At 42.5% G+C, this 24,556-nt stretch overlaps 1 protein-coding gene across 3 annotated transcripts in view; it reads right to left on the reverse strand.

Moving 5' to 3' along the window:
• BMPER (BMP binding endothelial regulator) overlaps positions 1-24,556 on the reverse strand; it is a 262,587-nt gene that overhangs the window by 52,594 nt on the left and 185,437 nt on the right. For all 3 annotated transcript variants that reach the window (XM_043463230.1, XM_043463229.1, XM_043463228.1), the window contains one exon: positions 18,550-18,886. In XM_043463230.1, the coding sequence (XP_043319165.1) occupies positions 18,550-18,886 (337 nt within the window). The remainder of the gene's footprint in view (positions 1-18,549; positions 18,887-24,556) is intronic.

Here is a 24,556-nt window from a genome sequence, read left to right on the forward strand (position 1 = left end):
AGGCTACAGTCCATAAGGTTGTAAAGAGTCGGACACAACTGAAGCAACTTAGTACCATGTAAGCATGCATGCCTACAAGGATTCAGGCAGAAAATGCTTAAGGCCTTTCCTAATAAAAATATGAACCAACAAAAGCACACAGGAAATGCAGGCTCCCCTTTCAAGAGGCTTGAAATGAGCCCCTGCTTGGCATAAGCTTTGCATACGTAGTCTTACAGAACCTGTGGTCAGGTCTACCTGGGTATTATATTGATAAGAATCAACAAGACTATCTGGAAGACAGACTTGGAAGCTGAGACACTGAAGGCCTGAATAGCAACCCAATGCTTACTTAACTCTCACAGACTGGCCACCTTGGAAAAACAGGTCTGCAATCTGATCCCTCCACTCTCCTAATCCATCAAAGTGCAGCAATGAGAACCCTTTGCTTAAGGGCAGCATCAGTGTGAATGAAATAGTGTCGTCAGCTCACGTGGAAACCAGTCCATCCACTCCTTTCAGGACAAATGGACCCTTTAGAAAGGACACAGCCACCTTTCTTATATATAATTGTGAAGCAAATATTCCCTTTGTACATTAAATTGCCTCATAGGCTGTAAGTCAAAAAGGACTAGCTTCATCCTCACTGAGGAATCCACATAACAAAAACAATTTCATCTTCCACTGGAAAAATAACTTGACTCATGAGTCAAAGATCAAACTGCTCTCATCACTGCTGAACGCAGACATCGCTGATTGGTCCTCTATGGTGAGCTTGGTTTATAAGCATAAGTAAGATCCACTCTGACAGTTCCTCAGGTACTTTTAGTTTTCTTCCAATGCCATCTACAGGGAAGAAGAGCAAAACCCAAATTGAACCTGTCTTCTCAGCTCTCTCTTCAGAAACTCCAGATCAGAATAAGAAGGCATGCGTTTTTCCAGCGGCGCGCTCACCGTCTGTTGCCAGCCTCCACAGATGGATGGGAATGTGTTCAGAATTCACACAACATGATGGCCCTGACAGCACAATTGTGCACAACAAGCCTCAAACTGTAATTCGTCTGTGAGATGACAGTCACAGAGGACAAGCAGTTAGGAGCCACATGACGCTACCTGATGCACTCATAGAGCCAAGAACAGGGGACAAGAAGGCATGCTGCATCACTCTCCTCCCTCCTCTCCTGAGAAGACCATGGCCCTCCCACCCTCGCACCAGGGACACATTCCTAGCCAATCACTTCTAGGTAGGAGGCAACTCCTAATTCAAATAAATCCAGATTGTTAAACAAAAGTAAGTAAATAAAGCTACATGTATCCAGTCAGGGACATCTCTGGGAATGGACAGCCCTGAAAACATGTATTCAATACAAGTCAGCCCTCTCCATTCCCCACTTCTAAGCTGAAACGTGTTTCTGAACACGATTTACATGGATTTGCCAGGTGGGAGATCCATGACGGTGATGTGTCATGTCTTGTCTCCCATGCAGGCAATGGGCCAACAGCAGGAAGATGAGTTTGCCGTGGGAGGCAGGGAGACCTCATCCATGAGCTGAGTGTCTGAGCTCATGCTGGCCACCCCAACCACCACTACATGCTCATATTTCAACTCAAGAGGTAGACTGTTGTTTGGAATGAATCACACTTCTCTTTCTCACAGGTGACTCTACAAATTTCTAGAAAAAAAGAGAAAGTGACCCTGAGCTCAAAAAACTGTGATCCAGGTATTCTCAGGAAAAAAAAAAGAGAGAGAGAGAGATTATAAAAATACAGCAAAAATGAAAATAAAACAAACAAAATAGCAACAACAACAACAAAAAAACCCAAAGGAAGCTGCTTGACAAGTCCCAGGATTGAAATGTCCCACAGTCACCATCACTCAGCCAGAGCCAGGATTCGGTTCAGCGCAACTCACTGCACATTTCTTGAGCATTTCCTCAGATTCCCTCCGGCATATGTTGGGATGTGGTGGGTGTGGGGGAGGAACACACACGTGAATGACAAATGGCTTCTTCTCTCAAGAGTGTCTATCTCTTGAGGGGGGCTATCAAGGAGAGGAGCGATAGTCATATATCCAGGGCCAAATGGAATTAGTGCATAAAATGGAACAACCGAAGCAAGAGAGATAGAGAGAGAGATGGGTGGGTGGGTGAAGCCGGAAATGTATTTTTTTTCACTGGAGAAAGGCTTTCAAAAAGAAATGGTCCTTAAACTGGGCCGGAACAGGGAGAAACAGGAAAGGGCAGTCCCAGCAAACGACATCACACATAAACAAGGCACATTCACAGGCGAGTATCAACTGCACTCAGGGGCTGCTGAACTGGCTGGAGTGAAATGTAGGTAAAAACGAGCAAATCTCATAAAAACATAATACGCCAATTTTGATGGCCACAGTCAGGAGTATGAGCTTGACTGTATAAACGACAGAGTCATCTGTCCAGCATCTCTGGGCCCAGCATCTCTGGGCGCCGGACGGGTATGCCAGGTGTCACTGTTGGCCTCAGCATGGCAGCGTCGGGTTAAGGTGACAGCTCCTGAACAGGCTGGCCCTCGAGACTCTCCGGCACTCTGCATACATGTACTGCTCGAGTTACCTCATGACTCACTCTCTTGAAGGTCCCGAGAGGCCTCTCTCCCCAGCAGCCCTGCAGACCTGTGAACATGTTACCCAGCAGCTACACCTGTATTTTAATCAGACCTCCTTTTTCATTCTCTTCCTTTTCTTAGAGGAGAAGTTATTTTAAAAGTCAGTATGCTTCCAAAATGCTTTCCCAAGCAAAATTCAATAGCCATCCCTTTCCCCCTCTGCCTCAAGGAGGAATGAGAGAAATACCTGAGTTTCAAGTTTATATGATGCCAGGGGAATCGCTCAGAGTTTAAATTTGGAAGAAAACAATCTTACATTAGATTGAAGTAGAAAAAAGTTGAGGATCAAGAGGCAGTGACCAGAAGACAGAGGGATAATGTGGCCTCTCCTCTGTAGAAGACCAAGTTTCAAAACATATGGTTACGGGAAACACTTAAGGTAGGGAGCAAAAATGCCAGGTCCATTTAGAGCCCCATGCTGGCTTTTCACTAGTTGGACACTAACCAAATTTAGGGGCACAGTTCATCCTCTTACATCCACACTGGTTCCATCACATTTCAAAGCCCCAGGCCCAGATGTGCTACTGAGAGGTTTCTCCTCTTCCTCGCAGCAAAACCCAAGGCCCTTCCCTCAGTCTGAAAAACCCTGTGTTTCTCCACCTCCTCTCCCTCCCTCTTCTCCTTGCTATCTTCTCCCCCAGATACAGTGACCTTTTGATATTTCCCAAGCTGTCCGTGTTCTTTGCACTCTGCCTACAAAGCATTTTTTTCTAACTTGGACAGACCTCATGCTCTCTCTTCCTTCAGGTTTTAGCTCAAATCGTATCCTATCCAAAGGGTCTTCTTCCCTGACTGTGCTGCGTGAACAGACCTCAGACCCCAGCATCGTCCTCTATCTCCTTCCCTGCTTTCTCATATGATGAAATCTTAAGATGAAATCGCATCTAACACAATATGTGTGTTTACTTATGGTTATGGTCCTCACCACACCTCCAGGTTAGGAGAGTAATGACTTAGTCTTGATCCCGGCTGCATTCCCTGAGCCTAGCAAAGCACCTGATAGAGAAGCTCCTCCCACATACTGGTGGGCGTGGCCATTAAATACAATCACAGCAAGTACTCGAGTGCTTAGTCCTTCAGTCGTGTCTGACCCTTTGCGACCCCATGGACCATGGCCTGCCAGGCTCCTCTGTCCATGGGATTCTCCAGGCAAGAATACTGGAGAGGGTTGCCATTTCCTCCTCCGGGGAATCTTCCCGACCCAGGGATCAAACCCACATCTCCCGCGTCTCTTGAGTTTCCTGCACTGGCAGGTGGACTCTTTACCATTAGCGCCACCTGGGTGCAAGTACCCTAGGGAGGGGAGAAATGAAAACATCCACGCTCCCCTCTTCAGGTAAAAGAGCAGCTGTAATTACGTTGGGAGATCATCTCTCTTCCACTCTGTCTCTGTGATGTGGCCTTAGCTGGTCTAAACCAGTGATTCTGAAAGCTGGTCCTCAGACCAGCAGCATCAGCCACCACCTGTGAACTTACTAGAAATTCTCATATCCTACCTCAGACCTGCTGAACCAGAAACCCTGGGTGTAGGGTCAATGATCTGTGTTTTGACAGGTTCCTCAGGTGAGCCATGCCTGCAGAAGCTTGAGAACACTCATGGAAAGGAATCCACTCATTCTGTTTTCCCAAACTGCAGTGATTGACTTAGAGATAAGATGAGCACATAAGACCCAATCCGAATGGAGGAGGTGCATAAGACTTCCTTGGGTTTTGGAGACAAAATACTCTCCTCTGCCTGCATAATTTGTCTGAAGCCATGACCAAGAAGAATTTGGAGAGAAGGCATCTGTGTTTCAACAAAAATGATCTGTGTTAGGAGCTGGAGAGAGCACTAATCCTGGGGGCTTCATTTAGGTCTGGGATAGAGCCACTAGTGAAGGGAAACTTTCTCCCAGCTTCTTAGTTACATGAGTTGATCAATACTCATTTTTACAAATTAAACATGCTGCTATTTAATAGTTTACTTAGGGTTTTCTTTATTTGTATGCAATGGAAAAAAATCAAGTTAATGCAAGGTGAGCAAAAGTACATGCTACAGCTAAACTTAGAAAATAGAGGATCCATTCAAATGCAGAGAGAAATTATATCACCAGATTAGTACATGAGGCTCCCAGAGCTGGGACTGTCTACACTTTGAGGGGTGCTCTGGGTCTGAGACTCATGTGGGGAGGGCCTCTTACCCAATGGTTTGGGTGATGTTCAAATCAAGGAAAGGACAGAAGATGGAACAAAGTGGGTGATTAGATGGCCCAGGAAAGCAGGGCGTCAGTCACTATTAGACAGAGTAACCATAGACAGAGTGTGGCAATCAGAGATGCAGAGGAATGAGTGTGGAGTAGTGAAATGTCTCCAAACATGTCAAAAGTCTAAGCAGGGCTGGTGCCCAGGGCTTGCCCTTCAATGGCATCTTGTGGCCCAATATCTGTTAAGACCCCTTAAAGACCAAGAAGGAAGCCAGCATAAATAACCTTACAATTCATAAACATGAGCTATTTGACTGATTAGCTGGACAACTACCTTGCTCTATCTCTGCATCATCAGCCACTTTAAAAATTCTGTTGGGAGACTTTCCATCTGATATAGATAATAAAGAACAATGCCAGTGACTAACAGGGGACCAGCGCATGAACAGGTGAAAATGTCTTTAGCAGAAGTGTACATTAGCAGAGTACATAGAAGTACTCAGCCCTCTATGAGTACACACATTTATTACATACTGGAGTCAAATTACATTACAGATGTCCCACAGCACAGCTACCTGAACTCCTTTGTTTGAAAAGAAAAAAATATATATATATATTTGCATAAGTGTAGTTTCTTCTCCAATCCATCTGCCTCCCCCTTCCCCTACATGCAAACCTACAGGATCTGACCCACACATTAAATGATCTGATACACCAAAGTTGTCCTTCAAGTACACACACATCATAGCATGTTTATTTGTAGGGATGCTGGTTTACTGTCTTCCTGAAGACAGAAACCATGTCTGTTTCATTCACCACTGTAATCCTAACACACAGAGTTCCTAACATTTAACAAGGTTCAAAAAATATTTATTCAAGACTCAAAGGGAGAGGGAGGGAGGAAGGAGGCAGGATTTCTGAAGTGAGGGTCCACTGATACCTAGGCAGAGAATTTCCTATTGTATGCACAAGTATGAGTGCATTTTTCGGACAAGAGACCCTTAACTCTCATCAGAACCTCAAAAAGCATGGTAATCTCCTCAAAGTCAAGAAGCACTGAGTTACTAGTATCACATCGATCGAAACATCTCAAGCAAGATATGAAAGAAAAATCAGTTTGTTTCTTTAGAAACTGTTTCTAAACCATCCTTAAAACCAAAGAGAAGGAAAAGATGAAAAAGAAGGAAATACTTTTTGGCACACAGCATTAGAATCAAGGATCCCAGTTCCATAATGAACTCAGCCTTTCACAGTAGAATCAGGCATTGTTATCTCTAGAATTAATACTGTGGGTCAATAATATAAAAAAAAAAAAAAAAATTGAGTAGAAAATGGCCACTATTTTGAAATTCAAACATTTCTCTTTAAAAGACCATGAAGATGAAATTGCTCTATTTAAAATTCAGCCAGCATAATACTTACAAAACCTGAACAGACAATTTTGCTCAAAAGAAAGGAAAAATTTTTAAAAGGAAAAAAAAAATCCTTCAAAAAGAAAAAAATAACAGAAGATGAAGCTTTTGCAAAAACTGAGTATTAGAAAATGGAGACAATCGGGTCAGGGATGGGCTCGGAGGAGGAGCTATTACCAGATTATGGCGATAATGATCAAAAATACAATCTCTGGGTCAAACATATTTGTTCTCAAATTCCGGCTCTGCCTCCTTCTTGCCTGGTGACCTTGGGTGATGTTCTTGCCCCCTTTAAGCTCACGTTGCTCATGCACACAGATGGAACACTAAACGCAGGGAGAGCCGTCAGCTGCCGCCTGGCACACAGCATGCAGACGTAAGCTGTCACTATTCCTCTTCTCATGGCATCGCCCATTATTATTAACACTGTCATACATTATTAGGTGTCCTGGAGTTCCAGGCACGTAATGCATGTCAATCAATGCTGTTAATGTGTTGTTACCTCCTATTACCAAAGCCCATGGACTCATTTCCATAGTAGGGCAGGCTTCTGTTTCCAGTCAACCTCGTATCCAAATCTTTTCTTCCCCTCAAGTAAACACCAACCTCGGCTTTCCCGCAGTCCTTATTTGCTATTCAGTCAATAAATCCTAACAGTGGCCACAAAACTTCGGGTCAGTATCTGCTTAATATCTTTCCTCCCTGGCTTTGATCACAAAGACAAAATGAAGACTCCAATTTCCTGGTTGCTTATCCGTATGGAAAAGCTTTCAGGCTTTTGAGAAGTCTTCTGGCCCATATTCTTTGAGCAACTCAGATGCATCCTACCTTTGTGCTCACACATGGGCCAGTTGCTTGCGATACAATGAAGAAACCAGCTCACCCTCTTGCTCTGTTTAAACTCCAAACCCTAGGTAAGACAGTAAAGATCACAAAGAAAAGCTCTTTCATGTTAAAAGAATTATTAATTCCAGTGTCGTCACCAGATTTCCCCCATTCCTTGTAAAGTATTTATTTCTCTGCTCTCTGTGCCCACTGACCAGGTTCTTTTCAAGCCTGAAGCCAGCAGAAAGGAAGCAGATTTTTACAGATACATCCTGTTGGCCATCCCTGGGCTCACCAGCCTGGCTCCCAGTTCCAGGCCTGTCTGCGCTTTGTGCTGGGGAAGGGAGGATTTGGGCAGCTCTGTCTCTGCCAGGGAACACCGGCTCCAATCCGGTCCAGCAACAGAGCCGCACTGTATCCAGCTTTCTCTCCAGAGAGGGCACTTGCTGGGCACTGGGTCATTCATCTCAAAGTGACCAAGGTGCTTCCCAGGACTGGGTGCTCTGTGAAAAGTTATTTCAGTGGCCAGGAGGATTCTGGATTCTAATTCTGACTCCCAAATGACCCAGCCAAACAAGTTCAGCTTCTGCTGGACTTGGCCTTTCAAATAAGGAAGCAGTAAAACCAGGGCCTTTTTATTTATAAAACAAGATATTAAAAGGTTTAGTTTGGTGTCTGTATTTTTTTTTCCATTTTTAAAAAATTGAAGTATAGTTGATGTACAATGTTATCTAAGTTACAGGTATGCAGCAGAGTAATTCACAATTTTTAAAGGTTATACTCCGTTTATAGTGATTGTAAAATATTGGCTATATTCCCTGTGTTGTATAATATATCCTTGTAGTCCATTGTATTTCTAATACCTTGTATCTCTTAACCACCTATATTGCCCCCTCCACATTCCCTTTCCCCATGGGTAACTACTAGTGTGTTCTCTATATCTATGAGTCTGCTTTTTTTGTTATGCTCACTAGTTTGCTGCATTTTTTAGATTTCATATATGTGTTAGCATACAGCTTTACTCTTTGCTGGTTTATTTCACTCAGGATAATATCTTCCAAGTCTATCCATGTTGCTGAAAATGGCAAAATTTCATTCTTTCTTATGGCTGAGCAGTATTCCATTTGGTGCCTGAACTTTAAACACACCAAAAAAAAAAAAAAAATGCCACTGAGCTCCAATGACCACTTTAGCCTAGGCGGCATGTGCTAAGTTCGTAATCCCTTTCCCATGAACCCACTCTGTGTTCTCATCTCTAATGTGTGGAGGCTGACTATATGAGACAAGGAAAGATCAGCCCCATCAGCCATAAAAAGGTCTTGGAGTAGACCAAGGCTCAAAGAACTGAGTCCCTTGGGGATGCACAAACATCCGGAAGCAGTTGTAATTTCTCCACCTCAAGCTAAGGTTCTCCAGGTGTGATCCCAGAGTCCCAGCATCTCTTGGGAACTTGTTACAAACATACATTCTCAGCGGTTGGCCTAGACCCATCAGATCTAAATGTCTAAATGTCTAACACAGATCTAGCTGTCTAAATGATTATGATGCCTGCCAAAGTTTGAGAACTATGACCTAAGGCATAGACTACACAGTTGGTAAATACAAAATGAGAAGTAAATGAATGATGAAAAAGTGATAAATTTTCAACTTTACTGAACCAATGCCCAATATAAGCTGCTCCCAAGTAATGGCTGAAAGATAGTACAGTGTTCCCCCTTCATGTCTGATGAATGCTGGGGCATAAAACTGTAATGATCTGGCCGTGGCCTTGCCTCCTGACCCACAGTCCATACCCCACTCAGTTTACGACACTACCTCATTGAACACCTGTTGGCTGCCTATGCCAGGGTCTCACTGGCTTTCATGTCTTTGAAGACACAGTCTTCCATGGCTGGAATCTTTTTCCTTTATGCCCTTCCCCAAACTCCTATTCTTTTTGTGCAGTTAATTCCTACATATGCTTTTGGTTTCAGCTTAGAAAGTCACCTCCTCCAGGAAGCCATGACCCTGGAAGATATCCATAACATCCTATGAAACCTCTATTAAAGATGTATCCTTTCCTACCTACACTCCTATTTACTCATCTTTCTCACCCGGTAGCCTGCACTGCAAACTCTGTGAGCCAGAGGACTCATTTATCTCAATCACTGCCATACCTCCAGCACCTTGAACAGCGCCTGGTGAATTATTTAATCAATGAATCCTAACAATAAAATAACCTGTGTGTGTGTGTGTTTACAACAGATAATATATATCTGTTTTAATTTATTATTGATCTCATTGATTCCTAGACATGAATCATTGACTTTTAGTCTAGAAAAGAGATCTGTAGATACAAAAAATAATAATTCAGCATTTTCTTCCTTAACAAAAGAATAATAATTCAACATTTTTTTCCTTAACAAAACTGCCCCCACATCCAGTCTTTTTTTTAAACACATACACACTCCTGAATTATTGGTCCCTGATTGAAACACCAGCCCCTGTGAAAGCCTGTGTATGAAAGCTAACTGCTCCTTTTCTTTGCCAGGTCAGAAGAAAATTGAGATTGACTATAATATTTCCATACAGGACAATGTGTAGGAGGATCCAGGATCGCAAGAGCCTCCCTCTTATTTCATATTTGCACACTGTCCATCAACTGTAATTTTTGCCAGCTTGATTGAGAAATAGTCAGAGTCCTGGATGACCATCAAACCCAGGACAGCCCTGAGCTCCCAGAGCATAGGAGCCAGTGAGCCACCTCTGCAAAGCCCAGGACCCTGCCAGGATGCTGGCTGATTTTACATGATCTGATCCTGTCCCTGCGGCTTCACTGAGTCACAGTGCTGGACTCACAAAATATCCAAGATCCAACCCATCTGTCTGGGGTCTGATGGAAGCCAGCCCACACAGGACCATCTCTGAGGACAACGGTGCCCAGGTTTTCTTGGTTCTGAGGCATTCTGGCATCCAAGCGCATACCTTAACTTTCCATGGAACAACCTGCAACCTCAGAGATCAGGGCAGAATGCCACTAGACTGTGCTATGATACAGTGACACGGCCAAGGGAAGTGGATTCCTTTGTGCTTCCACCTGGGCATTTCAAGGGAAACCTTATCCAGCCTCATGAGCAATCTGTTGGTGATATTATCTCTATTTCACACAAAAAATAGACATTCAGAGCTGTTAGATCTCTTTCCCCTGGCCACTGTCACTTACTCCTCAACTCGTTCCAGAAAGGATTTACATCAGCTTACAAAACTACATGCAGAATGCAATAAAATGAAAACTTACTGAATGAGGAAAACAGGAAAGGCTCAACAGTAAAGTTCAATAAACATATCTCATCTGAACCTTAACCGGGGGAGGATTTACTTCCAAGCTCATGCAGTTATCAGCAGCATACCCACCACTTTCTAAAGGCACCAGTACTGACAGCCTCCTTTCTGGTCTTCAACAGGCCACACTCTTCCTGCATTGGGGCCTGCCCTTCCCCCACCCAGGACAGGCCCCCTCCCCAGTCCTTCCCATGTTCAGTGGGCTCCACGCAAAGGAGCACTCCTCATGAAGACTTTCCTGTCTACCTTATTCCAAGTTGGTGCCCTTAGCTCACCTTATCACATCACGACTAATTCCCTGCTTCGTCTTCTCAAAGTTGACAATGACCTTGTTTCTTATTTATCACTGTCTGTCCACACTAGACTAGGAGTTGTCTGAAGGAATAGCCTTTGGTTCTCTTGTTCAGTCCTTACAGCAGTCCCTGGCACGCAGCGTGAACACACTCAAAAGTTGCAAAAGAAGTGAATTAAACGATTAATGAAATCCTCCTCTATAAGCTCATGGCAGAAGCAGGATATTCAAAAACTTGAATGGACAATGATAGACTCTGAGATCAGCCATACTGGCTCCAGCTAAGTTCTGAGGAAGAAACCCAAGACCAGGTGTCCCATCAGGCTGGCCATTCAGGTTTCACGGGTGGCCCTGAAGTGAATCCCCTCACCGCTCAGTGTCCCACTTAGCTCAACAGTAACATAAAGAAAACATTCCTCATGTCAGCCACCACTCATGTTGCTCTTGTGGCTAGAAAGGGCTTTACACCTGTTGATAATGAAAATATAATAAAGTTACACCACATGGCTTCCTGCTCACTGAGGAGTCATCAAAGTACCCTAAGCAACCAACAGAGATGCTACAAAATAATTAGTGTTTTACCTGCTACAATGACACTCATTCAAATCTGTATTCAAAAGCCCCATCTAATTACAATCCAGAATGCAATTTTCTGAGGAGAAACACTGCAGGATTCCAGGAAGTTTATGCTGAAAATAAACTCCAAGCTAACATTAAAATCAAACTGAAATTACATTTAACCTTGAGCCAGGCGGGTTGTATAGTGAAGAATTAACTTGGCCCAAAGAGGGTCTGGCTTTGACTTTTAGCTCCTGGAGAGTGATCTCTAGGCCCCTGGAATGCCCTGCCTGACAGGAGAGTCTTTTTTTAGCCTGGGCCCTTTGGGACTTCCCTGATGGTTCAGATGGTAAAAAGAATCTGCCTTGCAATGTAGGAGATCCAGGTTTGATCTCTGAGTTGGGAAGATCTCCTGGAGAAGGGCTAGTCACTCCAGTATTCTTACCTGGAGAATTCCATGGAGAGAGGAGCCTGGTGGGCTACAGACCAGGGGGTCATAGAGTTGAACCCAACTAGGGGACTAACACTTTTGGCTATGAGACCCTCTAATAAGGTGCTTTATGCTGAGGGCTTTGGGCCACCTGATAACAGTTTCAGCCTCCAGAAGAGCTGGAGACTAAAGGCTTTAGCATGACCTCTGGAAGGGGCTACAGAAGGTCAGCCACACAGGCAGTAGGTGATCGAGTCCAACAAAAACTCAGGATTCTAAAAGGCTCAGGAGAACTTCCTTGTGATGCTTCCATGAATAGCATCACATACTGTGACCAAGAAGAGTCAATGTCAGTTCATGACTCCACAGAATAAGATGATGGCAGAGGTCAATGCAGAAATATCTATAGGTCAAAATACCACACAAGAAGATGGCAAGGACAAATACTACCCAACTATAGATAGAAAGGACAGATTGAATCAAGTAGGTCCAAGTGGCTTACAAGTGAGTAGGCAGAATTATATTCTGTGACTCAGAGGCATGCTCCTGGCAGTCACAGTAACAGACTCATGCAGTAGGAAGAGCAGATAGTTTCTGCAGCATCAAAGGTGGACCAGAAGCTCTGACTAGTCTATTCTCTGAAACGACAGAACAGTCTGCACATTCTGACTCTAAGTGTGTAACAAGTGTGGGGATAAAGACCTAAAACTTCCACTGGGGGTGGAAGTCACAAGGAGATCAAAGAGAATAAAGATGACAGAGAGGCTAGGAAAGGAGCTAAGAAAACTTACCCCAAAGCAGAACTTCCAGGAGTGATGCTGGATGAAATATGAAAGAGTAGAAAAGACATCCCCCAATACCAAGTGAACCTAAAATCCAGTGCTGGCATGAGACAATGGCAACAAATACAACATAGTATATGTGCTAAATAAGGATAAACACAATCAGCATCTCTAAGAAAGCAAAGAAGAACATTTACAGAGGCCCAGGATGAAATTTGAGCTGTGCCTTCAGCTTAAATCAATGTAGAAAATGAAGGCATCTCAGGCAAGGGAAAGACATGGACACAGAGGACGGAACGGGCATTATATGTTTAGATACAGTGAAGGAGCAGCCTAGGATTGACTCTAAAAAAAAAACAAAACAAAACAAAAAGGAGTGAGCTACTGAGGAGGAAAAACATGTTGAACTTTAAGGGCTGAAGTCTACTGCCACCTGGTGTCACCTTTATTACAGATACAGACTGGCTGCTCATCCTGAAAATTTGAGTTTGCCAAAGGAATAATAAAAAGGCACGTTTAGAGCATCACACTTTAAAATGAACATCTCATTTGATTTAGGACCCTAGTTCTAATGGCAATTTGAGACAACTCATTAAAAGTTGTAAACAGAAATGTTCCAAGAACGTCCTTCTTTGAAGCAAGGGAAGATTGGCTTGATTTGAATTATAGAATAGCAGTTAGCTTTATACGATTTTCTCATACAAACAGACATACACACGTAAAGTCTATATTCCTTGCCTGGATCCCTCCTCTAGTTTTATAATAAACGATGAGTTTCCTTTATAGGAAAACACAAAGTGGGTCATCCACAAAGGCTGTGATCTTCCCCTGGAAGGAAGCCACCGGCAGTCCCCGGGCGCCATTATCTCCAACACTGTGGTGCTGACGGGGTTCCAATGTTCTCCTGCACAAACTCCCACCACCTACCTCCCAGGACCTCAGCAGGAAGGACATGTCTGTGAATCCTCTGGCCTTCCTTCAACTCCTGACAGATGTAAAAACCACTGCATGGAAGGAAAAGAACATTTCCTAGACTGGGGATCCCCAGACATTTTCCCAAACCGAAAAAGTAGACGGAGCTTTCGCTCCAGTGAATTATACCCCACGAAGGGGAGTGAGGAGAGGAAAACAGTCCTGAGACGACTGTGGTCTGTAAATGCCTGGGCTTCATGACAGTGCACATTCGTTTTTCTGGCTTCTCTGAAATGTGGGCCTGCCCTGACAGGAGAGGCCTGCTTTGCTGACAGGTTAAATATTCACTTGCAACTACTTCATCCAAGATTCAGATCTGAGTTAGGGAAGAAGCCCACTGCTGGTGTTTCCCCAGCCCAAGGTATAGGCGGTCTCTCTCTCCCCAGAGTGGCCCACACAGCCCAGCCCATCTCCTGGCTTCCTTCTCTCCCTGGGGCTGCCAGGGCTGGCCTCATCAGCATGGGCTATGTCAGGGTGGTCAGTGGACCCCCCCGTACTGGCTGCTGAGGACCTCCAGGGAGGCTCTGGGGTTGGGGGCGGCCTACTTCTCCTGGATTTCTAAGTTAGCAGTCAAGACACAGATGGAAAAGGCAACATGAGGCTGGCGAAGGGAAGTGAAAATAAAAGATGAGGGAAGGGACACAAAGACAGCATCTTCTCCTCAGGGGAACCTATGTTTGAATCCAGATATAATTGAAATGATTTCACATTCATGCTTCCACAGGATACTACCTACCTCTCTTGCTACCGGAAATGTCTTGGTAACACACCATCAAAGGCTAATGCAAAACACTTGTAAGGGGGATTAACTAACTGGAGGACAACTCAATTTTTAGGTGATTCATGATTAAGTTATTTTGCATCCAAACATTCAGTGGGTTAATGAAACCAAATCATGCTGATCACAAAGACTTTGAATATTACATTTTTATACTAAATGAGGCCATGATGGGTGGAAACTAATTTGTGAAGAAAAAATAAGCAAAACTGTAAATGTTTCCCAAAAGAGAAAAAAAAATCATTTGCAAAAGTTTTTGAGTTTTTAGACAATAGACAGTTTATTATTAAAATTTTTGAACTGGGTAAGACTAAAATAAAATGAGTTCTAAGTCCTAGATATCTCAAAAGTAAACTCTAATTCAGAGAAATCAGAATTATTATTTTGATCTTATAGGAAGAACTATCTCATATTTATAATAGAATTCACCCTGTGGAAGTTGCCACATGATTAAGGAAATCCAAAAGTGGTCAAATTTCCTCAGAGAAATACTTCCTGTATCCTCTCCCTCTCTACGTAACAAACACAACGGTACTTGGAAGGTTGCATTTGTATATTATGCAACTTCATTCTTTGTCTTAAAGGAAAATACAGATATTTCTTTGAAGGATAAGGAGAAAATGAAAGGAATCAAATTTATATACAATTTACATATAGGACCTTTCATGATATCAAGGCATATCTCTCTAGTCCTATATTGACTCATAAAAAAGATCACAGCACTTAATACAGAACACTGACAGTGTTTTAAGCTTCGTTTTAGAAATTCCACCAATGACATAAAATATGCAGGAAAACATTCACATGTGTGGAATGTCATGTGATAGCTATTTTCTTCTTTATTCTTTTTAATGTTACTTAAATATTATACAATGAACATGTATTACGCTCTTTTGCTGGAGTATAATTGCTTTACAATGCTCTGCTAGTTTCTTCTGCACAATGAAGTGAATCAGCTATATGTATACATGTATTCCCTCCCTCATGAGCCTTCCTCCCTCCCCCACCTCCAACCCACCCAACCCAGGTCATCACAGGACACTGAGATGAGCTTCCTGCGTTTTACAGCAGATTCCTCCTAGCTATCTATTTTATGCATGGGCATGTTGCAGTCCATGGGGTTCGCAAAAAGTCAGACACGACTTAGCAACTGAACAATAATTGCGTATATGTCAATCCTAATCTCCTAATTTGTCCCACATGCCCCTTCTCCCACCCACATCCATTCTCTAAGTCTGCATCTATTTCTGCCCTGGAAATAGGTTCATCTGTACCATTTTTCTAGATAAGACAAAAAACAACAATTTTTTAAACATTTACAATGCAATCTTAACTTACCATATTTCATTCAATGTCACAAAAGAATTTTTTTTTCATTTTTTAATTGCTCTGCAGAGACATCAGTGAGACTCTATTTAATTTGTTCTCCACAATGAGAACAGGAGAAGATACCATGAATCAGAAAAGTAAGTGACTGAGTGGGGACGAGGTTCTCCATAAAAAGGAAGGTACACAGCATAAAGCATACTGCGCCAAGACCAAGACTGCCTGTCTATCACATGCCAACATGGCACTGCCCAGTGACCTCAGGCCTTGGAGGATCACCACCAGGTAGCTGCTGCCATGTCTAGTCTACACATAAAGAATCTGAAGCTCAGCAAGCTACCAGGACCACACGGCTAGCAAGTGGCAGAGTTGAGGTTACACCCAGCCTGGAACCACCCAATATCTTCTTAGTCCTTTGCTTCTCAAAGGCTCCCTAAGGTTTGGCCCTTGCTGGAGATTGCCTGAGAACAGAATTCTCTTTCCATGTCGACCCTGTTTCTTTCCTTTCTCCTGCCACATCTGTGCTTGGAAGAAAGAAAGAAATCCAAGATCTACCCAATACTGGCCACTATCACTTGAAAATTCATGAAGGTGAACCTCTCAGTTGGAGAGTGAGGTCATCAACAAAGCGAGTGACAGTTAGGATAGCTCAGCTCTGCCTTCCTGAGCTCCACTTCCCTCTTCCAGTGAGCGGCTGGCCCGGAAGGGGGTTCTGCCCCTACACCACACATAGCAGAACATAAGCTCACCTCCCACCATACTCTATCCTCCAAACTTCAGTACACAAAGATCCTGAGAGCATCCTCAAAAGCTCTCCAAACTCAGGCACCCAGCCTGCTACACAGTGACTCCCCCATCCTTTACTGCACCACTGTAGCTATTGTAGCAATTTTCAAGAGCAGAAGGCAAGCATCTGTCTGGCCACCTAATAGTTCCCATTCTCTCTGTTCATGTCAACGTCATTTCTCACGACTTCTGCCAAGATGCTCATCATATTCCTGCTCACAGTCCAGGGATCATAATACAAAATAAATCACCAAAGAGCAAAAAAATAGAAATTTGCAAAAAGGGATGAATCTCTACAGGCCTGCTCTCCAGTTTTTGCTTTCAACACATTCCTTTGAAATGGGATGAAGACCAAAGGTGTGGACTGCTAGGGTCCTGGGAGAAGTATAGCCTTTCCATTCTATTTCAGACAGAGAAGGGTCCAATCCAAATCTACGACTGGGCTAGGAAAGCATCCAAAAGAAGCCTTAACGCTTGCTAATCGTTTAATTAATGATAGAAGATATGATAGTAGCCAACAATGACAGAGTACTTAATACTTAGGGGCAGTACTGGGTTAAGCAGATGTATTTATGTTTATCATCTCATGGGATCTGAATGATGGCTCTTCAAGGTAGGTTCTTTTACCATCTGCATTTCCCAGATAAGCAAACCAAGGTTTGAAGAACTTAAATAACTGTTCAAGTTTGTATAGCTGGGCTGGATTTTTAGCTCAGAGAGACCACAAAGTTCTTAACTACTGTGCTCTATTGCTTTCTATTCAAGCTGCCCTGGTGGCTCAGTGGTAAAGAATCCACCTGCCAATTCAGAGACACGGATTCAATCCCTAGGTCCAGAAGATCCCCTGGAGAAGGAAATGGCAACCCACTCTGGTATCTTTGCCTGGAGAATTAAATGGAGAGAGGCGCCTGATAGGCTACAGTCCATGGAGTCACAAAAGAGTCAGACATGACTTAGCGACTAAACAACAACTGCTTCCCATCAGACTTTCAAGTGATGGGTATTTAGTTTCAAAGTGAAGCCTGGTTTGTCTATCCAGGTGCTTAACTCACTCCAGAGTACATTAAAGATCTTTCCATTTCAATATACAAGGGTGAGGTCCATCTATTGGGTGGTTTAGGGAGGAGAAAGAAGGGAACCCAGAGAATTCAAATTACAACCTGAAAATGGCTTGAAGAAACTAAACACATGAGTTGGAGCCAAATGGTTTGACAGATGCAGCCATGTTCAGGAATTTGTGATGACAGGGATCATCCTTCTTCACCACACTTTGAGCTGACTTTATAAAACTTTATCTTATACATCCAGAGATCAAATAAATTAAAAAAAATCACATTTAATGAGAACTAGGGGAAATAAACTGGTGGCAATTAAAGAGTAAAAATAACTTTTCTGTGGCTTCAGACCACAGGAGTTTTCTCATTTTAAGAGGCATGGGCAAATCACTTAAACAAAGCCTTTTGGGGGTGTGTTCATCTCATGTTTCCTCCCACACCCAGTGGTGGTTAAAGTTATAGATAGCCACAGTTCTTGAACCCATGGAATCCTATAGTAAATGGAAGTATAACCAGGCCAAATTCATCCATTCACAAATGCAACCTTGTAGCATGGATGTCAAAGCCAAGTCTCCTTTATAGCCAGTTGCTTTGTATGGAAGGGGGTTAATCAGAATTAGAAAAGGTTATGGAATCCACAGTCTTAATGAGAGACCTCCCTTCCTCCATCTCTTAAGCCCTGTTTCTATACTCCTCTAACTCTGGACACAAAGTCTCATGGTTGGCTAAAATCCAAGGAACTCTCATCTGGCCACCTCGTTTTCTATGTGCAGATTTGTTTGGGGCTAGACCATGGGAAAGACCTGAGGAACCCTTCCTCAAACCTAGAGTGAGCAAGCTCACTGAAATACCCAAAGGCAGCCAGAGTGATTTGAGATTCCCATTTCTGCCCTAAACCATTGTATTTCAGGCCAGAATTTGGGAAGCACTCCTCAATCTCAGAGTCAAGCTAACACCTGGAAAAACCCTAGGGTGTCCCTAGCTTCCCAATGAACCTGCAGACACAAAAACAATCCAATTTCTTATTTTGAGACATAATGTGGGACTGATTCAAGAGGAGATCAGTCTCAAGACAGGAAAGAAGTAGGGGAGTTTAGACTATGCTTTGGGGGCCCTGGTACACCAAGGAATTTGACAGTTTCTGTTCCAAGGTCAAGTCTATCCCTGGTGTGTAACCCAAGCCCATTCCTGAAAGCACTGTACTTACCGGTAGAAAGTAGTGTAGTCCACAGTTGAGTGGCAGGTTTGAAATTCCCAGGATTTGAGTTTCTGGCATTCTCGATGGGCTCTAAGCTTTACCTTCACCGTCCCTTGACACAGTTCAGGTACTGGTTTTCTCTGAGGTCTGTTGCAGAACTCATTGGACTCCACTCTCCAGGACTCGGCAAAGTCATCCACATCAAACTTGAAGCTTCCGTCTCCACCAATTAAGTCATCACGCTTATGTCCATTGTAGTTGCCACAAAGACCACAGAGTTTGCCCTTGAGATGGGGGGCAGCCATGACTTCTACAAAACTGTCTCCATCCCAGGATATTTCCAAACCTAGAGGAAACAAGCAGCAATCACTCTTGAATCCACCAACAGTTTTCAAGTGCAGATTCTTATACAGTACATATGACTGTCCTCTAACAAGGAACACGAAGGACCTCACTGAAATCTTGATTATCTTTCAATCTCTCCACATCAAAGATTGTGTGATATCACACAAATCACTTATTGGGGCTTAGAACTTTTTAAATGTATGAGGTTTGCCCTTACAATGTTATCTTACGTAGTGTGACTTACAGATGATTCTTCATTGACCATGTTATTCTAGGGTTTATATTTTTGCCCTTTTTCAGAGTAATTGTCTTGGTTCACATCATGTTTTCATTTATCCAACAACTACTACAATGTGGAAATGATAAGATGTGTACAAAGATAACAAAGATGATAATTTGCAATGTAATTTTCTCTTTATCTAATATTCCCCCCATATGATGATATTTAGTGCCAAGTGACATTTTCCAAATTATTTGCCATAGTGGAAGTATTAAAGTAATAAATATAAAGCTTCTGAACACATCCCCTTCAAAGGATAACACTCATACAAATGAAAACATTTGCCTCCTCATTATTTTACAGTCATCCATGAGATACACACAGCTGTTTAAACCATGCTTCCATGGTTAAGATGTCATGAGACCTAGGTTGGGGCCTCCATGCATACCCGGGCTGATCATAAGCTTCAACATTTGAGCAAGCAGGGAGGCCACAGGTCAAAATTCCTCACGTGCTAGACAGAATCGCCTGGACAGCACTGGTCACGGAGGAAAGGATCTTCACTCCACAAGGCTGAGAACATAATCCCCTCTTGGTTTGCTGAACTGACCATCTAAACTGTTGGAGAATTTGTCTGAGAACATTCATTTTCTCCAGACCTGCTAGCCCTGAGTGTCTAGGATTTACTGTAACAAATGACCCCACTGAAGAGTGGAATTTCTGTTATGGGTCAGACAGCCAGGTTCTGCTGTCACACAGCACAGATCAGTTTGATCAGGATGTCAGGAAGAAATGATGCAGTATGTGAACACATTACCCATAAGACAATGGAGAGGGTTTCAAGAAGAGTCTTTTGAGGATCAACCCAGAGCAAATGATGACTCTGGTATTAACATTTTCTTTATGTCTCAAGTGTGTGGTGGAAGCTCTTTTTACTGTTCTCTTGGTAGTATCTTGGCAGTGCCTGAGCCGCCCAGTGAATGGATGAACTAGATACCAGTGCTGCAGATGAGCGCCAAGGGGACATCTACAACAGGTCACAGGGCATTTCTGTCCTGGACTCCTCCTTATGCACTGTCACTGTCTCCTAATAATGACAGCCCACAAAGAATGCTCCGTTTTAACAGAAAAATAGAAAGTATCCCCAGCTGTGTGTCTTCAATCTTACCCTCTTGGATTTCTGACAAAAACTAGTCTTTGATTTAGTCCTTTCTGAATATCCAGAAAGAGCTTCTTCTTCTTTTTTTTTTTTAAAGAAGACTTTATCTTTGTTCCTGAAAGATCAATAATAGCCTGATGAGTAAATGCTCAGAAGATGGTCAGAAGTTGGGAGATAAGGTGGTGATGAGAAAGAAGAAAGGGGTGGGGAGGGATGGAATGGATCTTGTCTGAATATAAAATTGGCATAAGGCAACATTAGAGTGATGTAAGATCAGCAGGAAACACCCAGAAGTAAGAGGCTACAGATAATATTCCCCAAGCCAATATTATAAAGCCAATATTCCTTTGGTCATGGTCCTAGAGGAGAGAAGCCTGGCCAAATAGCATTCTGTGAGTAGGCCACACAACTGACATAAGAGTTACAGATCTGCTTTAGTGGAAATTATTGGTAGAATAAACCAATGGGCTAAAACTGGATTTCTCAAGAAATAAACCAAAAGACTCACATGGAAATCACGGTATAGAACATGAAAGGAATGGAAGCATTCTCAGCCCAAGGCAAGGGGTAGAGAAGGTTTCTTGGTCAGGAGAAGCAGCTCAGTTCCCAAAATCAATTGAATAGAATTTGGTAAAAAGAAGGAAAGAAGGTCATAAGAAAGTCTGTTTTGGGCTGTGGGAGTAACTGAGTGAAGAGAAGACAATGATGGGAAAAGGTGATCAGAGCAAGGACACGCTGCTAGTCTGTCCACACACTGGACTGATCTACTGTGAGCAACTCAAATATCGGGTCAATTCTGACCATCACAACTATTGTATAAAAGAATTTCTATTTCTTCATGCCCCATCATTGAACACATTATCTGGTGCATAGTATATTCTCACTAAATGAATGAATTACCCTGTAAATTGATACAATGAGTCGGCAAAGCCAAAGAAATTTGTGAATTTCATGCCAGTTAAGACACTGAAATAACATTTTGCAAAAAGACAAGCAAACTATAATTTGATTTGTAACATTCTCTCTAAGGTATAGAAGAAACTTGACCTCATACTCCTGTAACTAGGCAGCTGTCCAGCCAGAGAAACGAAGGGAGAAAATCAATTCCATACAACGCTCTAACTTTTAGAGCATAATTCCAAAGATTTTCCACCTTGCAAAATTTTCCAAACTACAAATCTCTTTCCTAGACAGCAGGCAAACACTGCTCTTCCAAGTGCCACATTGTTCGAGAATTTACATCCAAAGGAGCTCCAGCAAAATTACTGGCAGTGATACCAATAAATTTGAGATTTTGGGCAACTGAGTTCATGGGAATTCAACTCACAGGGAACAAGTCAGTCATTCTTTCTTTGCAATGGACTGGTGGCTCCTGCATGCTTAAGAAGATGCAGGCCCACCTGTGTTTTAAATACACACTTTTCAAGACTCTGGGCTTCTCTGGTTGCTCAGATGATAAAGAATCTGCAATGTAGGAGGCTCAGGTTCGATCCCTGGATCAGGAAGATTCCCTGGAAGAGGGAATGGCTACCCACTCTAGTATTCTTGGGGTTTCCCTGGTGACTCAGATGGTAAAGATTCTGCCTGCAAGGCAGGAGGCTTGGGTTCGATCCCTGCATCAGTAATATTCTCTATCCACTCTAGTATTCTTGCCTGGTGAATTCAATGGACAGAAGAGCCTGGCAAGCTACATACAGTCCATGGGGTCGTAAAGAGTCAGACACGACTGAGTGACTAACACTTTTGCTTTTTTTCTCAAGATTCTTGACATCTCTTTCATGAAACACAATCCTCAAAGTAAGAGAATAATTTGTAATTCACTCTCTTTTCCTCCTCTTTTTGTCATTATGTTAAGAGGATATTCATAGAACAATGTTAGGCTTCCTGGGATGACTTACTCGACTACAAATGACTTTGTCCATCCTTGTATCATATACACATGTATTTGCATGGTTATTTTTACTCTCTACATGAGTAAAATCCATGCAAAGTAAATTACAGTAGTGACAGGCAAAGAAAATGAATAAGTTGTAATTGAAAAACACATTGCTTTTCCAAAAGAGGTTTTAAATAGGCATCTTATGAAACGAAAATGCCATGGAAGTGTTTGAGGGTTTGGGGTTAGTCTTTTCTGCAGCTGGGATGAGTTTCCCAATTCTCTGCATGGGAAACTGGTAGAAACGACTGGCAGTCAGAAGGCCAAAGCTGAAGCACATGTCTCATCTGGGATGTGAGTAGCAGCTGCATTCCTTCCACTGCATGAAGAGTCTTCCAATTTTCCTTTTCACCAGTGAATGTTTTACCAACCTGTTTTTCACCCTTCAAGTGTGTGACCTGGCTCCAGATTACTAATTTTTTTTTTTTTTTTGGTGGGAAAGTTGTTGGTCTTTTATTTAGTAGCTGCTTTTGTTTATTTGTTTTTCGTTGTTATTGTTGCTTTTGCTGCAGTCCACTTTTAAGAGAGAGGAGGTGCAAAATCTGTAGACATACCATAGTGATGCTTAAAAATGGAGAATTTTTTCTGTTTAGAGTTTATACCAAAGGAGTGTGTGTGGGGGGTGGGGGGACGTCTCCATGCTGCTGTTCATAGGGCTGCAACGAGTTGGACACAACTTAGCGACTGAACAAACAACACCACATATATACTCCAGGTTCCCCAGATGTAGAGTTCTACCAAAAGTAAAATACAAAGCCACACTCCCACATGTTAATACTTTCAGGTGGATCTGACGTAACTCTTTCAGGTGGAGTTGATGAAGCGAACAGATGGCAGAAAGGAAATATTTTAAATGATTCGCTAAGTGCCGAGAGTTTGGCGGGGGAGTGAGGGGAGTTGTGACAGGAAGGAGCAGAGCTTTCTCAAGCTGCCAAACCTTGCTTTACCTTCTGGACTACCCCAGTTGTTATTAGATATGTAACCACTGCTTAATGCCACCCAAGCTACACAGCCACCTGTGCTCTTCTGCCAAAAGAGTCCATCATGAAGTGCTGAGTCTGTAAACCACAGGGGCAAAGAGTCACTTCTCTCCATCTCCCATATTACACCTGCACTCTTGATTTAAATGGCTATTTCAAAGAAATATCCTTTGATCACTTGAGTTTATGAAAAAAAATTATGGAGAGAGAACAAACATTCAAAGGATATGCTGTGATATTTTAGATAGATAATTAATAGGTTAAAAAATGAAAACATCCCTAAGGGGTAGTACAAACTGAGATTTGGGGACCACAGTAGAAAGGACTATTGTCTGGAAATGGAATTGTTCCATTCAAAAGATAATTTCAAAGCAATTTTAGCACCCAGAGATATATAGTCCTCCCCTAGGAAGCAGAAAGTTTGTGCCCTCCATGTGCTACAGGAAGTTGGTCACCTGGGTATTAAAGGTACCACAAAAATGAGCTGCATCATGGCAAGAGAGAAAAAAGAAGACAAACTCTAAAACTGAATTCAAGACCTAGAAGAGTTAAATTCACTAATCCAGTTATGGCATTTATGATCTATTATTATTTTCTTAGCAGCCTCATCCTCTTGCTCATTTTTGCCATGTGAAGTCCTTACAAAGAGTACACTTATTCCATAAGGTATTGCCAGCTGTGAGAGGAACAGTACTGAACCTCCTCGACTGTTAGTAATTTTGAATATGCAGAATTCCTTTGAGAATTGGGTTGTGGCTGACTAATAATTTCCATATCAGTAGTATCCATTATGTTCAGCCGGCATGCAAAAAGATAAACAAAGTACTTCTAATTAGTACTGTGTAATAATAGGTCATCTTGTGTCCATTTTACATGAAGTCACAAATCATTGCCTCCTTCAAAGAGATGAGCTGAGGCCTACATGTGCAGAGTGACATGTCATTTGAATGTTAACAACTGGTGTCTGAATTTTCTGCGGTGGATTAATCCCTCTGAAGTTGAAAGAACAGAACTCGTCACATCTACCACTTTCAAAAGTGAACATTCTCTATAGAATGCTCGAATACATTAATATTTAACATTTCTCACTGAAACCATGTCATACTCTCTAAATAAAAATCTCCGTGGGTTTCTCTTTGGTTTCCTGCCTTTGTTTAGCTAAGCTGGCATTTCATCAGCTCAAATCAATTTACCGAATATATTTTGACTTGAACAGAAAACAACAGGGTTCTGAAAGTACCATGGAAAACAGTCTCTGCAGTCCCTCAAAAGTGCCTGCTCTATCAAATGTTTCCCTTTCTGATCCATATTAGATAAAGAAACTGGAACCCAAGTGATGCTTTTACATTGTTAAATTCTCATCAATGCAAAAAGTA

Source organism: Cervus canadensis, chromosome 3 (assembly GCF_019320065.1).
Source record: "Cervus canadensis isolate Bull #8, Minnesota chromosome 3, ASM1932006v1, whole genome shotgun sequence".
Taxonomy (NCBI): Eukaryota; Metazoa; Chordata; class Mammalia; order Artiodactyla; family Cervidae; genus Cervus; species Cervus canadensis.